Raw genomic sequence first — 22,362 nt, forward strand, 5'->3', positions numbered from 1 at the left:
GTGAGAGCTGGTGTTGTCTAGCTCCTTGGCCAGGCGCTGGTGTGGTTTCATGACCACCCTAGACCTCAGCCCTCATGGGATGCAGCATGTACACTGACTGGGAGCTCTTCTCTTGAGCTGCAGAAAAGATTTGTGAGGTTGACACATCCTCAGTGAGATTTGGAAGGACCCAGATCCTTGAGGTTGTTTCCAGGCTTAATGATTTGGTCTATCTTTGAGTCATTAGGAGACTTTTCCTTTGTGACCTTAGGCTTTGAAAGGGCCTGGTTTACCAGCTCCAAGCATCCGTGTGAATGTGAGTTTTCCCTGCACATCATGTCAACCCCTCTGCTCCCCAGGCATAGTGTCATAAGAGTCACTCCTAACATGAGAGGCTGCTTCACAGCCTACTGCAAAAGGGTACTTAGAGCAGGACGTGAAGAACAGGAGAACCAGTGCTGAAGGATGACCAGTTCAGGCTGTGTGACAAGGCCATGGCTGAGTATGTCTCCCCATCTGCACTGTAGCTGCATGCAGCCCTGACTTCAACACTAGCAAAACAAGGCAGTCAACAGGATATCCAGGGGACCTACATAATGGTATTATTTCCAGTTTAATTCCTTCCTGGGCATCTCATTTGTGACATGGGCACATAAGTACAGTGGGAGACATCCTTCTGAAAAAGACATGTAAAGAACAGTCATGATATTTCCCTCATTTTGTCAAGGAACTTGCTACAAGAAGCACCTATCAGAAGATGGAAATACTGCTGACTTGTCTTACAGTCTACCCTGTTACACACGGTGAGCTGCTGGCTTTTTCATCATTAGCTTATAAGTGGAAATAACATTTTAAACATTGTCCTTATACTAACCAGCATGAAGCACAAACGAGTTCACATCACCTACTGTCTCTTTAGGTGAGTTTTGAAATAAATCCAGCAGAAAATAATTTAATAATTCAGCAAATTATTATATGACATATTTAGACATATTTCTTTTCTAATGGATAAACACAGATACAACATAAAAATACATTTGAAACGCATCATTCCCAAAAGAAGGAGACAAAATGGACTTAAGCTTTAGCAGAGCCCCTGTTCTTTGTTCTAGCAACTTCAGTGGAATGAAAAATTAGAAGTTTTAATTGAATTTATTTTTAAGAAAGGATGCTACAGGCAAGGCAGTGGCTCTGGCTCTATGACTTATTTTGCATAGTAGGTTCCTAAATAATACGTATTGAGTACACGCTGCTGCACTGTAGAGAATGTCAAAGCAGCAAGAAAGCAGGAAGTTTTGATTTTTGGACAGGTGCTCTGGTAGACGGGCATTTGGCATTCCCAAGGCACAACAAAGCAGACTGGCACTGTGGAAATAAAACACATTAGTTGAATGTTCCTGCTAAAGCTACAGGAAGGATATTTCAGCAGTCCCTTCTCAGTTGTAAGAAGCTCAGATGAAAGGATCTGTTCTCATATCGCCAGTTCCAGGGAGAAACATAACCTGCATTTTCCATCTTTTCTTTGTGAACCATAAAAGTAAAACCTAGTTTTAAACTAAACTTTAGTTTTTGGACTGTAACTCTGTGCTAAGGGCCGAAATCTCTACCTGGGGAATCAAAACTCCTACTGCAGAAGCTGCTCCTTCTATTACCTGCAGGACTAGTTATCTCTACAACCACCAACACCATCCCCAACCCACTTCAGTTCAAAGGCCTCAGAGAAGAGCCTCACGTGATTCCATGATAGTCAACAAAGTAATTCCTAATTACTACCTGGATGTAAGGAAAAATTTCTTTACTGAAAGAGTAGTTAAACATTGGAACAGGCTGCCCAGGGAAGTGGTTGAGTCACCATCCCTGGAAGTATTTAAAAGACGGGTAGATGAGGCACTTAGGGACATGGTTTAGTGGGCATGGTGGTGTTGGGTTGACGGTTGGACTCGATGATCTTGGAGGTCTCTTCCAACCTTAATGATTCTATGATTCTATGATTCTACCTGTATGAGGTAGTAATTCATTCATACTGCTTTTTTCAAGCTGAGTTAAAATTTTAAGCATATTATATTGCATACAGAGAATCTTAACACAGTATGTGGCTAACATTTAATGTCACTATGTAAGTGAAAAATAAGTGGAAGTGTAGTGGTGCTGCTGCCAAGCCATAGGCAGTACAGTACGGAGACCTCTGTTCTGTCATAGCTGTGCACAAGACGCCGTGCAGTGCTCTCACAAATTGTCAGGGCCCAGAGGACACTAATAGGTCTTAATGGCCCTGACCAGCATCACCAAGTACCTCCACCCCCACCCATGGGCCCAGGAGCCCCATTTCAGCTCAGCCCTGGGCATTGGGTCCCTGCCCAAGCTGTGCTGGGGGAGTGCTGGTCCCCAGCTCAGCCACAGCTGATACTGGCTTGAACCACAAATGTGAAGAAGCATGGCTGTCAATTCCTTATCTGCTCCCTTTCCAAAAAGGTATCTAAAAACAGAGAAACCAGTAATTTTTTCTTGATTGCACTTTCACTGTCAGTGATAAATTAAGATTATTTTTTTCTTTCTGATTAGTCAAAGTTCACAGGAACATTTCAAAATAGAAACAGTGTAATGACATTTTAGCATCTTTCAAAAATGAAAACTTAGGTATGTTATTTAATGAAAGTTTAATACTTATTACCCCAGCACTTTATTTCAAAACCATCAGAGTCTCTGTTATCCTGAGTATTTGAATATATACTATGTTAAAGTATGCATAATTAAATGATACCGTAGGACAATTGCCATGCGAGTTCATCCTGGTAATGAACAATAAAGAGAAATCTTCAGCTGCACTAATGGGAAAAGCCAGTTGCCCCCGGGTGTATTTCAAGCCATTTTAAATGTTGGACCTTACTTGGATATCTGCCTTACAGTGAGGATGAACTGCACTCTACAAATGCTTGTTTTTTCCCATTCCCCAGACAGGAGTCAGGGAAACTAGCCCAGAAGAGATTTCTCTTCTTTAGGCATCTACATTTGAACAAATTAATCTCATTGCAGTCACAAAAAAAAAAAAAATCAGACTCAAACAATTGACATACAGTTTAGACCTCTAAAGTCTTGCTGTACTGCTTTGGAGTCTTATAGGTCTTGACACAAATTCTATTATAAGTAATTTAAAATTCACTGGCAGATCCCTGATGCAAACATTGACTAGTGTCAGGTCTGCCACTGATCCCAGCAGCAATCCCTTACAAACACCAGCTTTCCCACTGACAACCATCTTATAAGGTTTTTTTTCAGGTCTAATTCATGTAATATCTGCTCTACTGGTACTGGGAGCTAATATTTGACTCCAGACATCAAGCAGCTGCAAATGTTGCATAGCTACATAGCATAGTTGCTCTATGCTACATTTATGAAATAACCTCTCTGTCAAACTTGTACTTTCCTCAAAGAATGGAATCAGGGATGTTTGACAAAACATGTTTTCCATGGGCTGCCACAAACTGTACCATCAGCATCTTCTAGCTCAGCCTCCCCTTGACTGCGGCTCCTAAAACCTGCATCTTCCTTCCTCCCAGAGTCTCCTTCAGCCAATAATTCTCTGAAAGTCCCTGTCCTCACACCCTGGTATCCATGATCCTGTCACATGGTACCACATCATCTGCAGCCCCTTGGTTTTCTCCCATAATCCCTCTGCCTCCTTTCCTCTCTCTTTTCCTTGAGCCCGTATCTTTGTGGCACTTATACAACAAAGTTCAGCTGGAGATTAAAAGAAGTAAAGTGTTCCCTAAGCAGATCCAAACTTTTTTTCCCCACCTTCTATATATGGAGGAAAAAATGAGTGCATAAATACTTTTTACCTTTCCTTGATGTTCCATGTTCTTCGCATTCTTCCCCTCTATTTGCACTGGCTGTTCCTAATGGACAAACCGCCTGTTTTTCCCTTTCTAGTGCTCCTTGATATTGGGGACATAGTGAGGGATGGAGCAGCAGGGAGATCACAGAGGTTTGGTTATCCTGACTTGTGCAAAGATATTGCCACTGGGACAGTTGTCTGATATTTGGCTGTGGATCAAGGGCTTTAAACAGTTCCCCATTCAGCTATGGCAGGAAATCCAGCCCACCGGTTGCAAGCATTTTGGGGGCTACCTGTCTGTGGCTGTAAAATACTCACTAGGCTCGAGCTCAGAGTAGATGACTGGATAGTGTTGCTCACCATAGATTTTCTGAATTCCTTGGAGGTCATCCTGGGGCAGTTTGAAGTTGTGTGTTTCCATGTACTGGTAGAAAGGAGCCATGATAGCACTGGGATCATTGGAGTGTTCCAGACCCAGCGCATGTCCCAGCTCATGGACTGCGACCAGAAAGAGATCATTCCCTGTGGAAGGAAGGCACAGCCAGGTTAGTACACAGCCACAGCTTGACACAATCCCAAGCCCCACTTACTCATAAAGCAAGAAGCAAATGCTTTGCTATCCTATTGCACAGCAGGTCACAGTGCCAGGGTCAGTTCCTGGAGATGGTTTTAGTCCTGAAAGTCTGTGCAGCTTTTACAGTCATTGCCACAGAATGGGCAGGAGGCTCCTAGCCCATGACCACCCATGACCATGAGCACCCTCAGACCAGGTAAAACAGGCAGGTGCCTGGAGTGAAAGGACACTGACTGTAGACTCTTTTGTAGAGAGTTTACAGAAAATGGCCAACAAAATAGGCTGCTCTGATACCATTGCCTCCTTATCTGAGTGCTGCCAGGAGAGGTGACGGCACTGCCAGTGTGCTAATCAACAAGGGTACATGGTGGGAAGGGAGCTTTGTCACCCTTCTGGGTCCTCCGGTGCTGTGCTCTGATCTGACCTGGACCACCAAATCCAAGGGGAGATCTGTAAGGCACCTGGCAAGGCAGGAGGAAGGACAGAGAAGACCAGAGCTAACACCCACCGTAGCACATGTAGTACCTGGGACAACCCCATCTCCTCTAGCACAGGCTCCTCAACATGCTTTTACTTTGCTGGACTCCTGGCACTGCCATGTCTGCGGGAGGAGGTGAGCACAGGTAGCACCATCCTGCAGGAGGTAGAGCCACATAGGGAAAGGTTGGGTTGGATCCCAATGGCAGGAGGGAGAAGGAGGAAGGAGGAAATAAGGGACATGCTCCTGACAGGAAGAGAAAGGGCTGAGGAGCCCTGTCCGGTCCAGAAGCTGGTAGGAGTGTGAAGTAGGGGTACCTTCAACTCTATGTTACAGGCATACACTCCTCTTCAATCCCATGGATTTGGGACCCTCATCTCCTTGATCTAGTGTGGTCCCTGGATGTCCTACTCTACGAGGGCACCTTGACATGGGAGGTGACACAGGCTGTGTGAGGGATGAAGACACAGCCAACGAGGACAGATGTAAGAGTCTACCCATGCCAATAAAATGCCTGAGCCCTCAATTCTGCCTGAATTGGGCTTCTCTGCTTTTTTTGTCAAGGCACAAACCAAGAGCACTTGCAATCAGATGTGGAAGAAAACAGTTGGCAGTGGCAGCTCAGTGGCTGCTTTGCAGCATCTCCAAACAGCGTATCTCCATTCCCCACATCTCCAAACTGCACCTATCTTAGTGGTAAAAAAGTTCAGTTTTGTGTACACGGCTGAGCTCTCCTTGAGACAGGAGTTGCAACAGTGATTCATGTAGAACTATCTCCACTTTTAAAATATTTATTGCTTCCCTGTTACCCATAAAAACGTGACAATATAGGTTGAGGGCTCTGCAAGTCTTCACAGCAGGGTGCTTTGCCAGCATCTCAAGATACCTAAAGTCAGTAACAAACAGTGCTCAACTGGTCATACATACCACACCAAAATGGTTAAATTGTCTAAACATTTGAGTTGGAGGGCGTAAGCACCTGAACATGCAAGATGTTAAAATATACAAATGCATTTCAAATAAATGTTCAAATACATTTGTTCAAATACAAATGTCCAAAAACATACGTGGGCTAAAATTTAGCCATATATGCATTTAAAATTCCAGAATTTCTGTATTCAGAAATCCAAATGGGGACTGACTTACTGATTTTTTCTAGTCTGCTGCTGAAAAATCTGGTGTGTGCAGAACAAGTCAATAAAATGTCCCACAGCATAGTATAAAATGCATTAAGTAGTTTCATGGTAAAGTTTGGAGGATTGATCACTCTTCATGGGTTTTCAAAAACACTCAAGCTTAGAAGATGCACCCAGTTTTCAAAAGGGATTCAAAGACTCAAAGTCCTGTTGAAAATTAAGTGGACTTACTCTCCTATGTCACTTAAATGACAGTGTAATTTTCATTGCTACCATAGAATCATAGAATCATTAAGGTTGGAAAAGACCTCCAAGATCATCGAGTCCAACCGTCAACCCAACACCCCCATGCCCACTAAACCATGTCCCTAAGCGCCTCATCTACATGTCTTTTAAATACCTCCAGGGATGGTGACTCAACCACTTCCCTGGGCAAAGGGAAGTGTACATACAACTGTAAGGAACATACAACTGTACGACTCCTCCCAGGCGTCAGGAGAGTAGGTTTGAATCACAGTGATTTGCTAGGCTTTGGGATTCGAAGATTCATGTTTCCTAGCTTCTCTGAACGTCTTCATTTCTGCACACATACACGTATGAGGCAAGACTCAGATTTGTAACACTCTGATAAGTGAGCTGTTAAGAAAACCACTTGCAGCAGTATTTTGAGAATTGGCAATTGTGAGTCTTTCCAGACACCGGCAGTAATATACAACTCTAAGTGGAATTTGTCATGAATTGTGCACCTCCAATGGGGCAAACACGCTCCAGAAGCCAACTTGCAATCCAACCCTGCTTGCTGCAGAGAAAAATTTAAACCTTCAGTCTCTTTAGCTGGCAGACACTGTAAATGCTGCTTGTGAAAAAATGTATCACTTATTCCAGCCCCTGCCACAGTTCAGAAGTATATATGTCTGTCTCCCAGGAAAAAAACTAACAATTGAATAAGAATTTTATTTCTCCAATACAATTTTTCCTTGCTACCAGTTTTTAATTCTCTTCTAGCTTGGCCTGGGCCCATCGATCCAGCCTGTCCAGGTCCCTCTGCAGAGCCTTCCTACCCTCCGGCAGATCAACACTGCCGCCCAACTTGGTGTCGTCTGCAAACGTACTGAGGGTGCACTCGATCCCCTCGTCCAGATCATTGATAAAGATATTGAACAGAACTGGCCCCAAATACCACAACTACTCACACATGGAAGACCATGGTAAAAGTCAATCAGTACAGAGCTGACTTTCATGAGAGGAGTCTCATGAAAAGTCAGCTCTGTACTGAGTGACTTTTACCATGGGCTCACAGGTTGTGCCTGTGCTAAGTGCTTGGAGACATTTTCCCTCAACAATTTGTGGCATTTTCCTCCTTGCTGAAGTATCTGCAGAGTTTGTACTGACAGCATGTCTAGAACTTGTCTCTATTTAAGTCTACATATAAATCTATGTAAGTTACTTGCCTCTATGTGCTAAACCTTTATCAGGAGCATAAGATCAGACACTATTTTCATTTAAATTAGTTTTAAATAGCCTTCAATCACTTGTTTCTGCTCAAAACAAATGCCAGCCCACTTTACAGCTGGAAAACAGAATCACACAGAATCACAGAATGGTTGAGGTGGAATGCACGTCTGGAAATTGTCTAGTCCAACCCCCCAGCTCAAGCAAGGTCAAGTAAAGCAGGTTGTCCAGAACTGTGTCCAGTCAAGTTTTGAATTTCAAGTTTCTTGTATTGGGAAGCCCTGTACATAGCACTCCAGATGTGCTGAGTAGAAAGGAAGGATCATCTCCCTTGACCTGCTGGCAGTGCTCTTCCTAATGCAGCCCCGGATGCTGTTGGCCTTCGGTGCCGCAGGGGCACCCTGCTGACTCATGTTCAACTTGGTGTCAACCAGGACCCCCAGGTCCTTCTCTGCAAAGCTGTTTTCCAGTCTGTTGGCCACCAACAAAGCCCAGGGCTTTGCATTTATCTTTGCTCAACTTCATTAGGTTCCTGTTAGCTCATTTCTCCAGCCTCTCAAGGTCTCTCTGAATGACAGCATCACTATTTATTATATTAACCAATCCTCCAAATTTTGTATCATCTTCGAACTTGCTGAGGGTGCACTCGGCTGCATCATTGAAGTCATTCAGGAAGGTATTAAACAGTATTGACCTCAATATCAACCCCTCTGACACATATCTTGAACTCCACCATCTCATGGTTACTGCAGCCAAGGATGATACTGATCTTCACACTACCCACCAGTTCTTCCTTTTTAAGTATGAGGTCCAGCAGATCACCTCTCTTTGTTGGTCCCTTGATCACCAGTGAGACAACTAGGAAGAGTTCTGATATGATCAGCAAGCCCAGAAAGATGAAGGCTTATACCTGAGGAAGTATGCCAACACTCATGGTGGTCAGGCCAACCAGCTCTTCCACTATTGAACAGAAATGCACGTTTTCCTAGTTATCCTTATGAAATACCTATACCTAGAAATAGGGACAACTGTGGAAAACAGCTGCTGCTGTCCAGTTTTAAAACACCATTTTGATTGACAGTGGTGTGTGAGGATGCCACAGAACACAGAAAATTTTGGCTGGGGAGCTCTGCTTCCTTGCATCTAGAGGTAAGGGACTCACTAAGAAATGAACCTTCCCAGTTCTAGCACAGCCACAGAGGACAGGTCAACACTGGAGTGGAAAAGCTATCCTCCATATATATATTGCTAGGAGGCCACTCAAACTGGAGTAGCAATGTGCTGGGAGGTGGTGGCTGGAGCAGGTGAAGTGGAGCTAAAGAGAATTTCTAGGAAATGAAGTGACTTCCACAGAAAGCAGGAAAAGAAGCTCCTCTTGCTTCTCTGCACCAGCAGACATAGCTCCCTCTCCCCCTGCTTCCTGCCCTGGCTAAAGATTTCTCACCACTGTTTCATCCCCACACCTTTCTTTTTGTTCTAGCCTCCTCCCAGACACATCCATAGTTCTTTTCCTTCCAGTATGCCCATGTCATCTGCCTTCCGCACCCTGCTATATTCTATGAGGGTCCCAAGTCTGAAAGCAGCTAAGTCATTCTCAGAGGGCAAGTGGACAGCATGCATTTTGTGGGAAGAGAAAGACAGGAGAAAGAAATCTAAGACCATTTTGTAAGCACAGAGTGCTTGAAAACCCAGCTCTAGATTCATCATCCTATTTCTTGAGGGGTCAGTTTATACCAATAACATCGTTAAGCAAGAAGTTCCCTGTATTTTTGTAAATGGTAGGGAGTTTCATAGAGTGGAAGAGAACACATTGTTCATTTTCTTTTCAATGGGTGGGCTAGGATTTGCTCTGAAAAGAAAATATCAAGGTATAGAACTATTGCCTGACAGCGTACTTATTTCCTCCCACAGCCCTTAGTTTGGAGCTGTGATGGCTCTTTGTGTACTGTTACCCACTGCTGTTTGGCTGCCATTTGGAAACTGTCCACTCAGCTGATCTGCAGGAGTCTTGAAAGGAGCTTGTACCTCTCAAATTGTTTCTGTTAGTTCTTGAACATGCAGTAAGGTCTCTGACCTTCATGTTCTCCACCACTCTTGTCCGAACAGCACTCTTAATAGTGTCCATCTTCTTGGAGCAAGATTCAGAATGGAGAACTAATAGCCTAGCTTGATACTTTGCTACTCGTATGGAAACAAGGTCAGGCAACCAGACAAAGCTCCTTAATTTCCTGTTCAACCTCCTCCCCCAAGACCAAGACCAAGTTAACAAGTAGAACTTGTATTCAGTGTATACCAGCCACCTGGGTAAGACAGTAGGGTGAAGAGGGAACTGACTACCCTTGCTTTGTATTTGCAGGGAAGGTCCCAAGAGAAATCCAACAATTTTTGCTCATTTGCACCATCTGTACAAAATAAACAGGTCTGGTCAGAGACCTGCCTGAGCTTTCTCCTTCTCGATTCTCAGGAGGCATCCAAAAGTCCACCAATAAGCACCAGAGAGAGGATGATTCTGTAAAACTGGGGGTAGTTTTGTAACTTGGTTCATTGAGTCAAATAGTTTGACCTGCTATGCTAAAGCATAAACAAACACAGTTAATTTAGCTTTAAAGTTACTGAAGTGTTTTCCTTACCAAAACAATGTCATCACCAGAGAAAGTTATAATTGAGGACAGACCTATAACAATATAAAAGCATCGCCCATTATCATGATGCCAAACCAGGTGAATACACTGCTTATCTTACATTCAGTTTAATAGCTCTATACTCCCCATGCACACACCAGACACAGAATACACACAACTTGAAACATACTTTTTAGTTCAGTTTTCTTAATTAAAAGTAATCTAAACTTGTTTTCAGAATAAACCTCCTGTTAGCTGATGTATTCCCAGTTGAGCTAACTTACTTGAGACAAATTGCAATATAATCACACATCAAAACCAGCTCTTTGGTTAAGTACTCTCAAATTGTTTATAATATATACTACCTTTCCCTGCAGAGATAGGAAACATGGTTTTATTGCACCAACACAGAGAACACTGTAGTCACAGATAAACTGATTTATGTATGATCTTCCTTCTAGTCACATACTCCATCATCACTCACGCTTCTTTGATTTTCATCTTCAGCTGGAAAAACAGCTGTTAAATCAGGTAACAGACATCTTGAGAAAAGTTTTTCTTTGTGAAACTGCTAGCACATGCCTTCTTGTACAGTTTCATTCATTTTAATTATGCAAATCCATATCAAAACCTTTTCTTTATTTGGCTAAGTAACTCACTGCATAGTAGGGTATCCAATTGCTGTAGGTCAAGAAAAACACTCATTTAAATGCCTATCGGTTTAGAGAAATAGGTCACAGGGATACTATTATGGCAATGTTGTGATATTACTATCAGTATTTATCCCTGAGCACGATAGCTATATATATAGCTGTAATGAGTGTAGGTAGACTCTGTAGAGCACCTAGCACAGTGGAGTGTAAATCCAGGACAGAGCTTCTAGCACAACAGAAGTACAAATAATATTGTCTAGCTGATTAATAATAGAAAAGCAACCGTGAATCTCTGATCTTTGTCATATTAGTTTTATACTTTATGAACTGTATCATGCTAACACATCTACATTTTGCAGTTTACTCAGACATAATTAAAAAGACATATGAAGGTTAAATTTTGAAATTTTATTAAAGTAAGAATGATACTGAAGAAGTCAGACCATTGGTTGTGACAATAGCATGCCTAGGGTAATTACAGAAAAGATGGTCTGAACTAAACATGCTTTAAATACACTAAAATGATCCCTTCCACTCCAACAGCCATGTAGAGACAATTGTTTTCCAAGCACAACTTAAAGAAGCTTTAGGGCTACTCTAAGCTATGCCTTGGTTCTTGCATCTTCAGACCTGGTAGGTTTGAAGTGTCAAACAGAAGAACATGTGATTTGTCTGTACTCCTCCATTCACCTCCACAACATGCTCTGCTCAAGAAAAGCTTTTCAATCTTCTGAAGACCCTGAAGAAGTGGTGATACTGCTCTTCCATTTGTTTGCATCAAATGAAATGTAGAAAACAGATTTTCTATCTAGAAAGGAAGAAAATACATGTTAAAAAGAAATACAGGTTTCATTTTGTTCATCAACCATTATTGTTATAAATGTAGCAATAAATATGATGCATCTTAAGGACTTCATGAAAGCTCTTAAGAGTGTCTTTGAACAGCTTCACTGGAGAAAGAAGAATGAGTGATATGCAGTCTTAACAGAAATTGTATCACAGCCATTTTAACAACCTGATCTCCATGAGATCAAGTGACTGCAGAAAGACAAAGAACTGCATTATGTTACCAATCATGAAAGATAGGTAGTTTGCCTTATTGTCCCCAAAAGGCAGTGTGCAAACTAGGTCTGTTAGTTGCGTTACAGACCTGATTAATGTTGCAAACTGTGCTTTATCTGACATGGCACAGATAGTGCTATGAGGACAATCTCCTGTAGAAATTCACAGGAAAAATATAAAATATTTCTCTGGAATGGTGAGACCAAAACTGACTGAGTGATGTGGAGGCAGGAGTGGGCAGCCAGAGACAGGGGAAGTCGTGACTGCTTTAGCTGGCTCAGCAGCCTGACATTCAATGGAATAAGACTGTTCTGCTGAAAAATTTTCCCTTATCTTTCACAAGTGTAGGTTGTAATTCAATAAGCAATTCAATACCGAAGAATTACCAATCCCAAAATGAAAACTCATATTTACCTATATTAGCAAATCATTCCCTAATTTGGTAGAACAGATGGTAAGGAAAAGAAAAACACTCATTAAAACACGGAAAATGTAGATATGACTTTCATTCCATCAGTCTTGAAAAGAAGCTGTGCTGGTAGTTTTATTTTTTAAAAGTATTTAAGTACAGCAGGGTCTACAGACAGAATTTAGTACTTGATCCAGCTATGGAACAACTGGAAGGTAACTAAAAAAAAAACCAAACCACCAAACCAAAAAAGGATTTTGAAACAGTTAGAAGGCTGGCCCACCTTGTTCCAAACAGGTCCTGGCACAGGCAGTACGGATACAAACCAGTTTGCGCTATTTGGGATTCTTTTTTGTCAGTCAGGTTGAAATTATATTTAACTCCCGGCGCTGGCAACAGAGAAAGTGCTGTTCTGGAAGCTACGAGAGTAGCTCTTTGCCACAAAGAGGGTGTTTTCTACCTAGGACGGGAGACTTACTGTCTTTGTCCTTCCCTGACACAGAAGGTTCCTGATGGGCCTGTAAAGACTGAGCAGGACTGAGAAATAAGAGAACTGGGATGTAAGAGACATTCCCCCCTCAAAGTGGTATTCTTGGTGGATTTGAGTACAGAAGGCAATACTAGTTAAACGGTCTTCAAATCTTGTGCTCTTCTTCAGAAACAAGAGAGAAAAAAAAGATGTAGTTTAGAAAACTCCCAGGTTTGCCGGGTTGTGATCTCAAAATCTAGAGTATTGGGTGTCATTTCACTGCTGATGCTGCAATCCACCTCTGACTGCAATGACCAGCAAACTCTTTTCAAGAATTCATCTATTTTTCATTTTTTCTCTTCCTGAACACCTGTTGTTTTACTCCTCTCCCCTTCAGCAAGTGGAATGCAGCAAGTTTATTAGAGATACTGCTGCATTTTGGCTCACATCACATCATCTGTTTCTGCTTTACAAAGGAAGGTGGCAAAAAGAGACTTTTTGGCTCACCTTGATTCTCATGACCTGCCTTTTTTACAGTTGGTTTTTTTCTTCCTTTTTAAGGGAACGACACATCATTTTGATCCCTACTGGCTCCTTCCTACGAATCTCAGAGTATCCCATTCTCTGTAGAAAGAAGTAAAATATTTTACTTTGATTATACAGAAATCAATAGAATTCCAAATACCTAAATAACCGTATTCATACTCTGTGTACTAAACAATTACTGACAAAAGCAATGGATAATAATTTTCTTTATAGAACACTGTGAACATCAGGTGTATTTACAAGTACATTGTTTTGAAAGTGGAATTTGCAGGTGATCCTTATTAATGAATTTCAGCTGTCAATACTGCAAAGCTTTAAAATCCAGACTGCACTATCACAGCACTACTGTAATGCTACTTCTGTTTGTATAATGACAGCATATATAACAAAAGAAAGCACTACTTACAGAGATGCTGTCCAGTAGCGAAGAAGAATCTGAAGACAGAAGTCTTCCATGTGTGCTGGTGGGCTTTCTCTCTTCACTTTACTTTTGTAAAAAATTTTAATTTGCAAGTTCTCTATTTATGGCCTTCTATGTTTAGACTGACATGACAGGGATGTGATCTCAAACTGTTGCTGATTTAAGCCGCCTGATTTGATTTCTTTTTACTGTGGCTGGCTGTCTTGAGACCATGTGTCTATATGCTTGCTCAAATTTGGTTCAACATTAGCATATGATTTTAGAGAACTCTGGCTTATGGGAACAAGTCTCTCTAAGCAGTTACAGGATGAAACCAATGTTAAGTAGGTATGTTCTAGAGACTAAATACTGAACTGGTCTTCTTCAATGAACAAAAGTACTGACCAACAGCATGATCTGGTGGAGTGAAGTATCATAAAAAGGCCTGATAGTATAAATTGAAATTTTAATACAATTTATGCCCCACTTGACTTCCAACAGCTATATGAAAGTCTTTCAGACAACAGGTCTTCTGTGTTAAAGGACACGTGAGTAACTTCGAAGCAGCTCTGATTTTCGCTCTGAAAAATACTGATGCTCATTTTCAACAATAGAGTGTCAGAAGCCTGAAAAATAATGATGGATTCAAAATGCCATTTGTTAGAACAAAACTCTTTAGATGTGGAGATGTTCTGTACCTGAGAAATCAGAGAAAGAAAATTAAAAAAGTATTTAATAGCCAAATAGCACAAAGATTATATGTGTACTGTGTTGTGAGTACATGCGCTCTCTGTCAAGTTGCTCATTACATTGACACTTTGTAGACTGTCTTTGCTGGCCTCAGCATTTCCATAGAAAATGAACATGAAAAAAGTGGTAAAATAAGAAAGAAATAAGACAGAAACCAAGGCAAAATGCAGAGGAAACAGGAATTAATCAAGGCTAAAAGACTACCAGGTTCTGGCAATGCAACGGACGAAGGTACAAGGGTTAAGGGAAGCTGTATTTTCTTTTTCAGCAAGCATGCACTGTACCTGTACAAGTCAGGTAAGTGGGTTGCAAGTAGATAGTAGAGAGTCAACCTAGGAAAGTGGATACCAATACAAATCTCAAAAAAAAAAAAAAGCAACAACTGGATGATCTTCATTCCTCTTAGTACCCTTCCTCCACCTAAAATATCACGATTGTAATCAAACAAATCAAATAGGATAAAGAATGTTTAGTCAGCAATGTTTCCAAAGTGATTGGAAACACTTGGAAGTCTTTGACAATAAAGAACTACCTGACCAGGTAAAGAAAATGCCAAACCTACTTACACATACCACTTAATACTAGAGGATCTGTTATATAATGCATCCTAACATACATCCAATGTTTGTATGATTAATCTAGTGAATGCTTACAGAAACCTTGTACATTTTTGCATTTGAAAAAAAGAAAGTAACAATAAGAGGTGGTACTTCAAAAGCATCAAACATCTGGCAAAAAATATTGCCAGCTACCTTTTTATGCACCTATGAGCATCACCAGTCCTCCTTCATGAGGAATTGCAATATTAAAAGATTCCTGTTTTTAGAAGGGAATTTGGTGATAGAAAAGAGAATTTCATGAGCTGAATATCTTGTTACAGCTCAGAGTTGCCGTGAGAAGTAATTGCAATTTGCTCTTAAGTTCCAGGAACTAAAATTCTGTCTGTTTGGCAATGCTAAAGAATTATGGAAAAATTTAGATTGAAAGGCATGTCTGGAGGTCATCAAGTTTAGCTTTCTGCTTCAAGCAGGGCTAATCTCAAAACTGCATCAGGTTGCTCAGGGCATCATTCAGCCAAGTTTTGAAAGTCTCAAAGGATGGAGTCTCCACAACCTCTTCAGGTCCAGCTTCAGAGTTGTACCACTCTGTTAGTGAAGATTTTTTTTCCTTATGCCCAGATGGAGTTTTCCTTGTTGCAGCTTGTGCCCATTGCCTTTTGTTCATTTCTCTGTTCACCTCCAAGAAGAGTGTGGCTCTGTCCTCCCTATAATATCTCCTCAGGTGGAAGACTGCTATTAGATGCTTCCTCCCCATCCCATCCTCCTCCTCCTCACTAGGCTGAACAAGCCCAGTTCCCCTGGTTTCTTCTTGCTCCAATCCCTTATCACCTCAGTGCTCCTGCACTGGACTCTTCCCAGTTTGCTGACACCTTTCATGTACTGGGGGCCCCAAACACTACATTCCGTTCTTTTTAAATGCAAAACATCACTGATTTCAACCATGCACTACCAACAAAAGCGAAGCTGATTTTGCAAAGAGATCCACCTAAGGAACAAGAAAAGCTTTCTGTATGAAAATAGTGACAAAGAGTAGGAAGCAAAAAAGGCAAGGAGAACAGCAGGCAGAGACTAACAGATAGGTTTGAAGAAATAAAACTCTACCCAGAATGTAGACATGCAATAGTTCTGCTGCGGTTTTATGATCAAGATCTGCATCTTGCAGCTGAAAGGGCAGCAGCCCTTTTTCCTGCCCCAGGTGCCCATTTCTACCTACTCTTTCATTTGGGCCCAAGAGCTGGGGCAGCTCTAAGGTAAACCAGATCAGGAGAAAGGATGAGAAAGACAAACAACATTTGGCTACATCCGTTCCCTTATCTGGTTCACACTGTGGCCACTTCAGCCTTCCCCTGGTTCAGAGGGGAAGAAAGAGAAAGAGGTGCTGGGATAAACATGACAGTGATGGGGGGAAGCATGCACACAATCCCTTGTGTAGGAGTTTAAACTGAGTGGAGACCTAAAGCATCTGACTGGAGACCTAGAGCACTAGCCTGCAAACTAAGTTCTAGAAGCCGAGAATTAAAAGCATGGTACTTGAATTCTGTTTCTCATTCAAAGACAAATTATTCATAGCTTTGAAAGACACTCATCCCTCCAAGATCCAGGAATCTGAACAGGGAAAGCCATACACCTATGCCTTCCGACAGTCGGTAGAAGAAGAACCTGTTATAGCTAGACACGGTCTGTAGAGTATAATGACATTGCTCAGTAACTGCCTTTTTAGAGAAGAAACCTTCCATATTGTATCTTTAATGGCTTCTAGGATATTCAAGACAAGTGAGCAGATTCAAGTACTCAGATGTGACAGTAAAGGCAACAAGTATCAGAAGTATGGGACATCCTCCATAAGACACCTAAGATGGACCAAATGGATAAAGGTAAGGGTCAGTGATTTAAATGGGACAGACTCCAAGCAGAAGCGCTGCTGTGGCAGAAAATCTGTAGATGCCTGGGCAATTTTAAGAACTTTGTACTCATAGCAGGAATAAAAAGAGTACCAGGACATGCAGGTTCAAGCTCAAAGTAATGTGGCACACCTGATTTCTTAACAAGAACAGCCCAAGCTGTGATAGGAGAGTGGCTCTCTCAAAACTTGGCTAAATGCCTATGTTTGTGCAACTGAATTCCACTGTAAATGCAGAGGTGAGAGAGAGGATCCCATCTTTAGGAATGGGGATACAAATGCCAGAAGAATCAAGAAGGTTTGCGATATTAATACTGCCAGGATAGAAAACAGTAAATCTCCAGTGAAGACACCACTTTGAACACACTGACCAGCAGATTAAATGTCAGCTTACAGCTATGCATGCCCCCCACCAACAGGTACAACAGGCTTTCATGCTCACTGGCTATCAGTAAGACTCTCCTCCAAAATTAGCTACCCTAATCAAAACTTTCTCCTCAAGATCCTTGCTGAACATTCACATTAGTCAGCTTAGACAGTATTTGGCTGTCCTGAAAGACCTGCTCAGGTTCCTGAACATATGTGAAGTCCAGATGGTGACTTCAGGAGTGCTTGCTCTGTTGTCCAGGTAAATGCCCACTGAAACAATGCTAGTCCTTGTGGTGGAATCACAGAGAAAAATCTGTCCAGTTCCTCTCCTCTGTGGCCAACAGAAGCCTTCCCAGAAGGTGGTTCAGGCCCTTTTTCTCCAGAACTTCTGCAGAAGCTCCTGCACTGATTTGGCACTGAAAGCGACCCATGAGGTCTCATCTCCTGTACCAGTTCTGGCAGTGTCTTGTAAACACTGGCACTCTTTTTGGTTTGCTTTTCTTCAGAAGCCCTGAACAAGAAGCTTTCCAAAGAAGCTTCTGGAGGAACCCACCAGGATCTATGGGGACATGTTTGTTGTAATGATTACAATATTTGTTTACTTGCTGTTAGCAAAGCTCAGCATTTCTTGCCAATATCTAAAGAGCAGTCACAGTGGTAATCCCATATTTACAAAGAGAACTTGACACAGGTGTGAAGCTTTACAGCGTGGGAGAGTACCTGGAAGAGAGGATACTGAAAGATGAATCCCGTGAACTGCAAAATGATCAAACTTGATGTGAAGTTGAGTTACACTAGAGTCGCTACAGGAATAACTTATCAACTGGGGTTGTTTCCTGAAGAAGCTGAAGTGGCTGCCCTTGGGCACACTCCCACTTACAATGCCACACAACAAGCAGATGATAGGGAGGGTCTTAGAGCTCAACTCTGGGCATGCTGAAAGAAAAAAAAATTCTGGTGATCCCTGGCAGGGCATGGATACCTCAGTACTTACCGTGCTTTAGCATTAAAAACGTTCTCTAAATGTCTTCCCTAAATCAAACCTGCTCCACTTTAAGCCTTCTACTGCTTCAGTGCATTTCCTGACCAGCATGGTGCCTGGTACACATAAGCTTTGAAATGAAATCTGGATTGTACATGAAGACTGACAGCAGGTATCACCGTCGCAGATGGGATAGCCCCAGCAGTGGCAGTTCTGGTTACCCACCCTGCAGCAACAGCAGTGCTTGCTACAGCCATGGGTAGTTACTGCAGAGGTGTGTGCCGTTAGCACCAGCACTAGTAAGATACAGGCACTGCTATTTGCAGCGACAGTGACAGAACAAGTATTGTGCTCACTACCAACAAGAGGAATATAGCTAATAGCTCTATACAGCTATATCTATATAGCTATAAAGCTAATATCTGCAGTGGGTTGGCAGACACCACATATTTAGCGGTATGGTGTTGACAACATGCATAACAGCAATGGTCTTTTACTTTTAAAAGACCATGAAGAAGATTTGCCTGGGATTATTATTGATACTATTTGCAATGTTAAACTGGAGATTAAAACTTACTTCCTGTAATTAACCTGGATTAAATGAATGTTTGAGTTGTCAGAGGGATGTAAGAGTAGTCAGGTGTAATGTGGATATTTAAACTGACAGAACTTACTTTCAGCTACTCAAGGATTCCTTTTCAACCTGTTGTTGGAGATACATACATATATATATATTTTCATATAACAGCTAGGAAATACTTGATTTGGCCAGATAATAATGGATTTCATGCAGCACCTCTATGCTTGAGCCAAGTTAGGTAAGATACTGAGGCAGCCAAGGGAGAGAGAACCCAGCACAGCCAAGTGTCTTTACCCACTTTCAGGCACAGGCTTTGCTGCCTACAGTGAGCAAGGTATGTCAGTGGCTGTGAATCTTGAGATGGGCAGTTTGAAGTTTGCTTGGCTGTTTCTACAGCACATTTCAAGTAAAAAAAGCCCAAGACTTGGAGAAAGTAGAGCAAAGTCACCTTTGGTGTCTCTTCTGGTAATGCAAGCAGTTGGGATACTGAGACTGCCTGCATTGAGATGTAACTCAGTGACCAAACACTGCATTCTAAGCGGCCAAGAGAGGCCACTTGGCCTGCGAACAGCTACACAAAGTGTACTGCTAAAAGACAATGATTCTAAAAATGGCTTCAGTTGTCTCCAAGTGCCCATACATCAAAGTCTAATAAGCCGGAGCCCTTGCTGCTACAAGTCTGGGATAAGCTAAAGGCCAAGAGCTGCTTTCATTTCTATTGAGGAACACCTTCCAGGAAAAACATGAGATGCGGTAAGTCCCTGCAACTGTGACCGTGCCAGTTGCTCCTCATTGTGTGGTTGCATAGATGATATATCTCTAAATGTAAAACCACACACCTCTTCTTTTTCAGTTGCATCCTGTTTGCCATATCATTTCTCTGATTTGCCTTGATCCTTCCCAATCCCAGTATTCTGCTTCATGCTTCTAGCTGCTCCCATTGACATTCTCATCTGAAAACTTAACAAATGAATTCTGTATCCCGTGATCCCAGTTAGTAAGGACTGGTCCAGGAGTTCAACTTCCTACCTGGCTTTGCACATCCTCATCACAATATTATCTAAATTAATCTTCCACAGCTTGCTTATGGGAGTGTCAGAGAAGGCAGTACAATTAAGATGATAAATCAGCAATCGTGAATTGAAAGTACGGTATTACTCTGCTGAAGGAATTGTATGCATGAATGGAACTGTAACTAATATCCAGGGGGAAGGAAACTTTGCATTCACTTTGAAAGCCTATGCAGAACCATTCTTCACAGCAGAAGATAACAGAAGTGTTGGTGCACGTGCCCCTATTACCATGGTCTCAGAAAGACAACCAACAGCATCACTGCTATTATGATTATACTAAAACTTTAAGGGACATGGTAATGGTCATGCTGTCCACAAGGGGCAAAATCAGTATAATAATGATCATGCAAAATGATAATGAGTATATAAATCCCAACTAATTATCCACTAGCTGGTGTGATAAAATTGCTAATGAACCCTAGTGGATTACCACAAGTTATCTTTACAAGATAGAAGCTTTCATCAACAGGATATATCACGTTCTCCATGTACAAATCAGAGATGGCTGTTTTCATAGAAAGATCTGTTCAAATAATCATTCATTTTTTCCTGACTGGATGAGACTTCATGTGAGATGTTTTGCTTTTATCCATAAAATTTGCACTGCTAGTGAAGACTCCAAAACAGTTCTTCTGTGGGGCGACAGCTGCATCCAAAAACAGACTTACTGAAACTCTTCAGGTGCCACAACACAGTAAGACAAATGTAGACCAACAAAAGCAAAGCTTCAGATCATACTGGTTTGTAACAAAACTACATGGGCTAAATAGATCAGCCAAATATTCTGAGGACCTACAGTGCCAGTTTCAGCATCCTGCTCTGTTGACCAGAGATTTACCTTTACAATTGTTGCAAGGCTAAGAGAGCTTTAAAGCAGATTGTTCAAATTTTCCCTTCAGCTAATACACATTCTTGTCAGGAATGGAACGTTTTACATGGTGATATTTTGCGAGTTGATGTAAAGATACTATTGTTATTTCATGGCTATTTTAAGATTTCTATAATCATTGAATGGATGCTGAATGGCCAAAACAGTTCCTTTTTTGCATCTGAACAAATGAGAGCTTTGCTACTGATCTACTGGTAGGGTATATTTATTCTTTCACTGAGAGACTTCTTCAGTTCCAGACTGAGCAACCCCAAAATACATGTCATAAGGACAAGCAAGACCATGTTTGAAGAAATACTTCCTGTTAAAAAGACAATATGGTCCTTGCTAACACCTTATTTCCAATGAAAAAAGGCAGTGAACTGATCACAGTGCAGGAAACCTCTGACGAAGAAGAAACTCTAAGACCCGCTAACAGCATTTCAAGTAAAACACATCAGAGGTGAGAACCTGGAGCTAGTGAGAGCTCCAATGACGAGAAATAGTGAAACAGAAGGAAAAAACCTCCTAAAAAGGCCTGGATCATCCAGTGAGGAGACAGGACATTTTCACATTTGCATACCAAGCATAAGAACACAGGCAAAACCCAAATTCCTCGCATTTAACACTCACATCTATAATGCTCTGACTACAGGCTTACCCCCGTCATCCTCAACACATGAAATTCCCTTTCTATCATCAGCGCTTCCCCCAGGTAGAGGGGACAAATATGACCCCACCGTTCTCAACACCCTTGCTGGTGACTTTTTAAAAAGAGTTTTCAAATAACCGTGCCGCCCAGTCTATGCGGGATAAATGTCTATGACATTTATCCTTGGAGTGCACACCAGCCCCTCAAATACCAATTACATGCACTTTGAGGACACCACTTGTGGCAGTCACTCAGCACACCAGAAAAATACATCATGTTTTTGAAAGAGCCACACAGACACTGCATAAGAAATAGCTTTTATGAAAAAAGAGACCCCCTACTCATTGTATACATTTCTCTCAAACAGCGTCCTAAAAACTATACCAAAAAACCCTCAAAAAAGTAATAATCTATGTTACAACATCCTACACAGCGGAAAATTTTCCCCAGAGCCATCCCTGCCAGTCTTTAAGCTGCCTCCCAACCTTGTTAAGCTTATCATCAGAAGGAAGCTTTTTGTGCGGAAAAAGAGAAAAGAAAAAAAACAAATACAACTTGTCAAAACCTTCCCTTCCACCTTCCTGTAAGGACCTTCTATCCCAGACACCAGCACTCCCAGGTCTCATACATGGGCTTACCTGGGAAGTCATATCCAGCATACAAGCCACCCTCACACCCCATAGTTGAGATCAAGTAACTACTAAGACCAGACTGAACTCGCACAGACCACTGATAAAGCACAAACACACCTAACTGCTGCAAAAGTAGCTCTCACAAGGTAATCACTCAGTCTCTGATTGTCAATCCTGATCCTAAAAGGAAACCTATAAAATGCCCTCCAGCCACAAACCTAGGAATAGACATTCATGACATTTCAAGATAGCAAGACTGTGCTTCTCCGCCACACCATAACCTCCCACACCCTCCACACTATCCCCCCGACACCTCCCACAGGCTATAACCTCTCTCTTTCTCTGCCTACATCTAATCTAGTCATTTAAACATGCCAGGAAA

At 41.8% G+C, this 22,362-nt stretch overlaps 1 protein-coding gene across 1 annotated transcript in view; it reads right to left on the reverse strand.

The window, feature by feature from the left end:
• Nucleotides 1-22,362, reverse strand: part of MMP24 (matrix metallopeptidase 24 (membrane-inserted)) — a 44,918-nt gene that overhangs the window by 12,257 nt on the left and 10,299 nt on the right. The window contains exon 4 of the mRNA XM_009318643.1: nt 4,175-4,336. Coding sequence (XP_009316918.1) covers nt 4,175-4,336 — 162 coding nt within the window. The remainder of the gene's footprint in view (nt 1-4,174; nt 4,337-22,362) is intronic.

The sequence above is a fragment of the Pygoscelis adeliae genome, unplaced genomic scaffold (genome assembly GCF_000699105.1).
Source record: "Pygoscelis adeliae isolate BGI_AS28 unplaced genomic scaffold, ASM69910v1 Scaffold72, whole genome shotgun sequence".
Taxonomy (NCBI): domain Eukaryota; kingdom Metazoa; phylum Chordata; class Aves; order Sphenisciformes; family Spheniscidae; genus Pygoscelis; species Pygoscelis adeliae.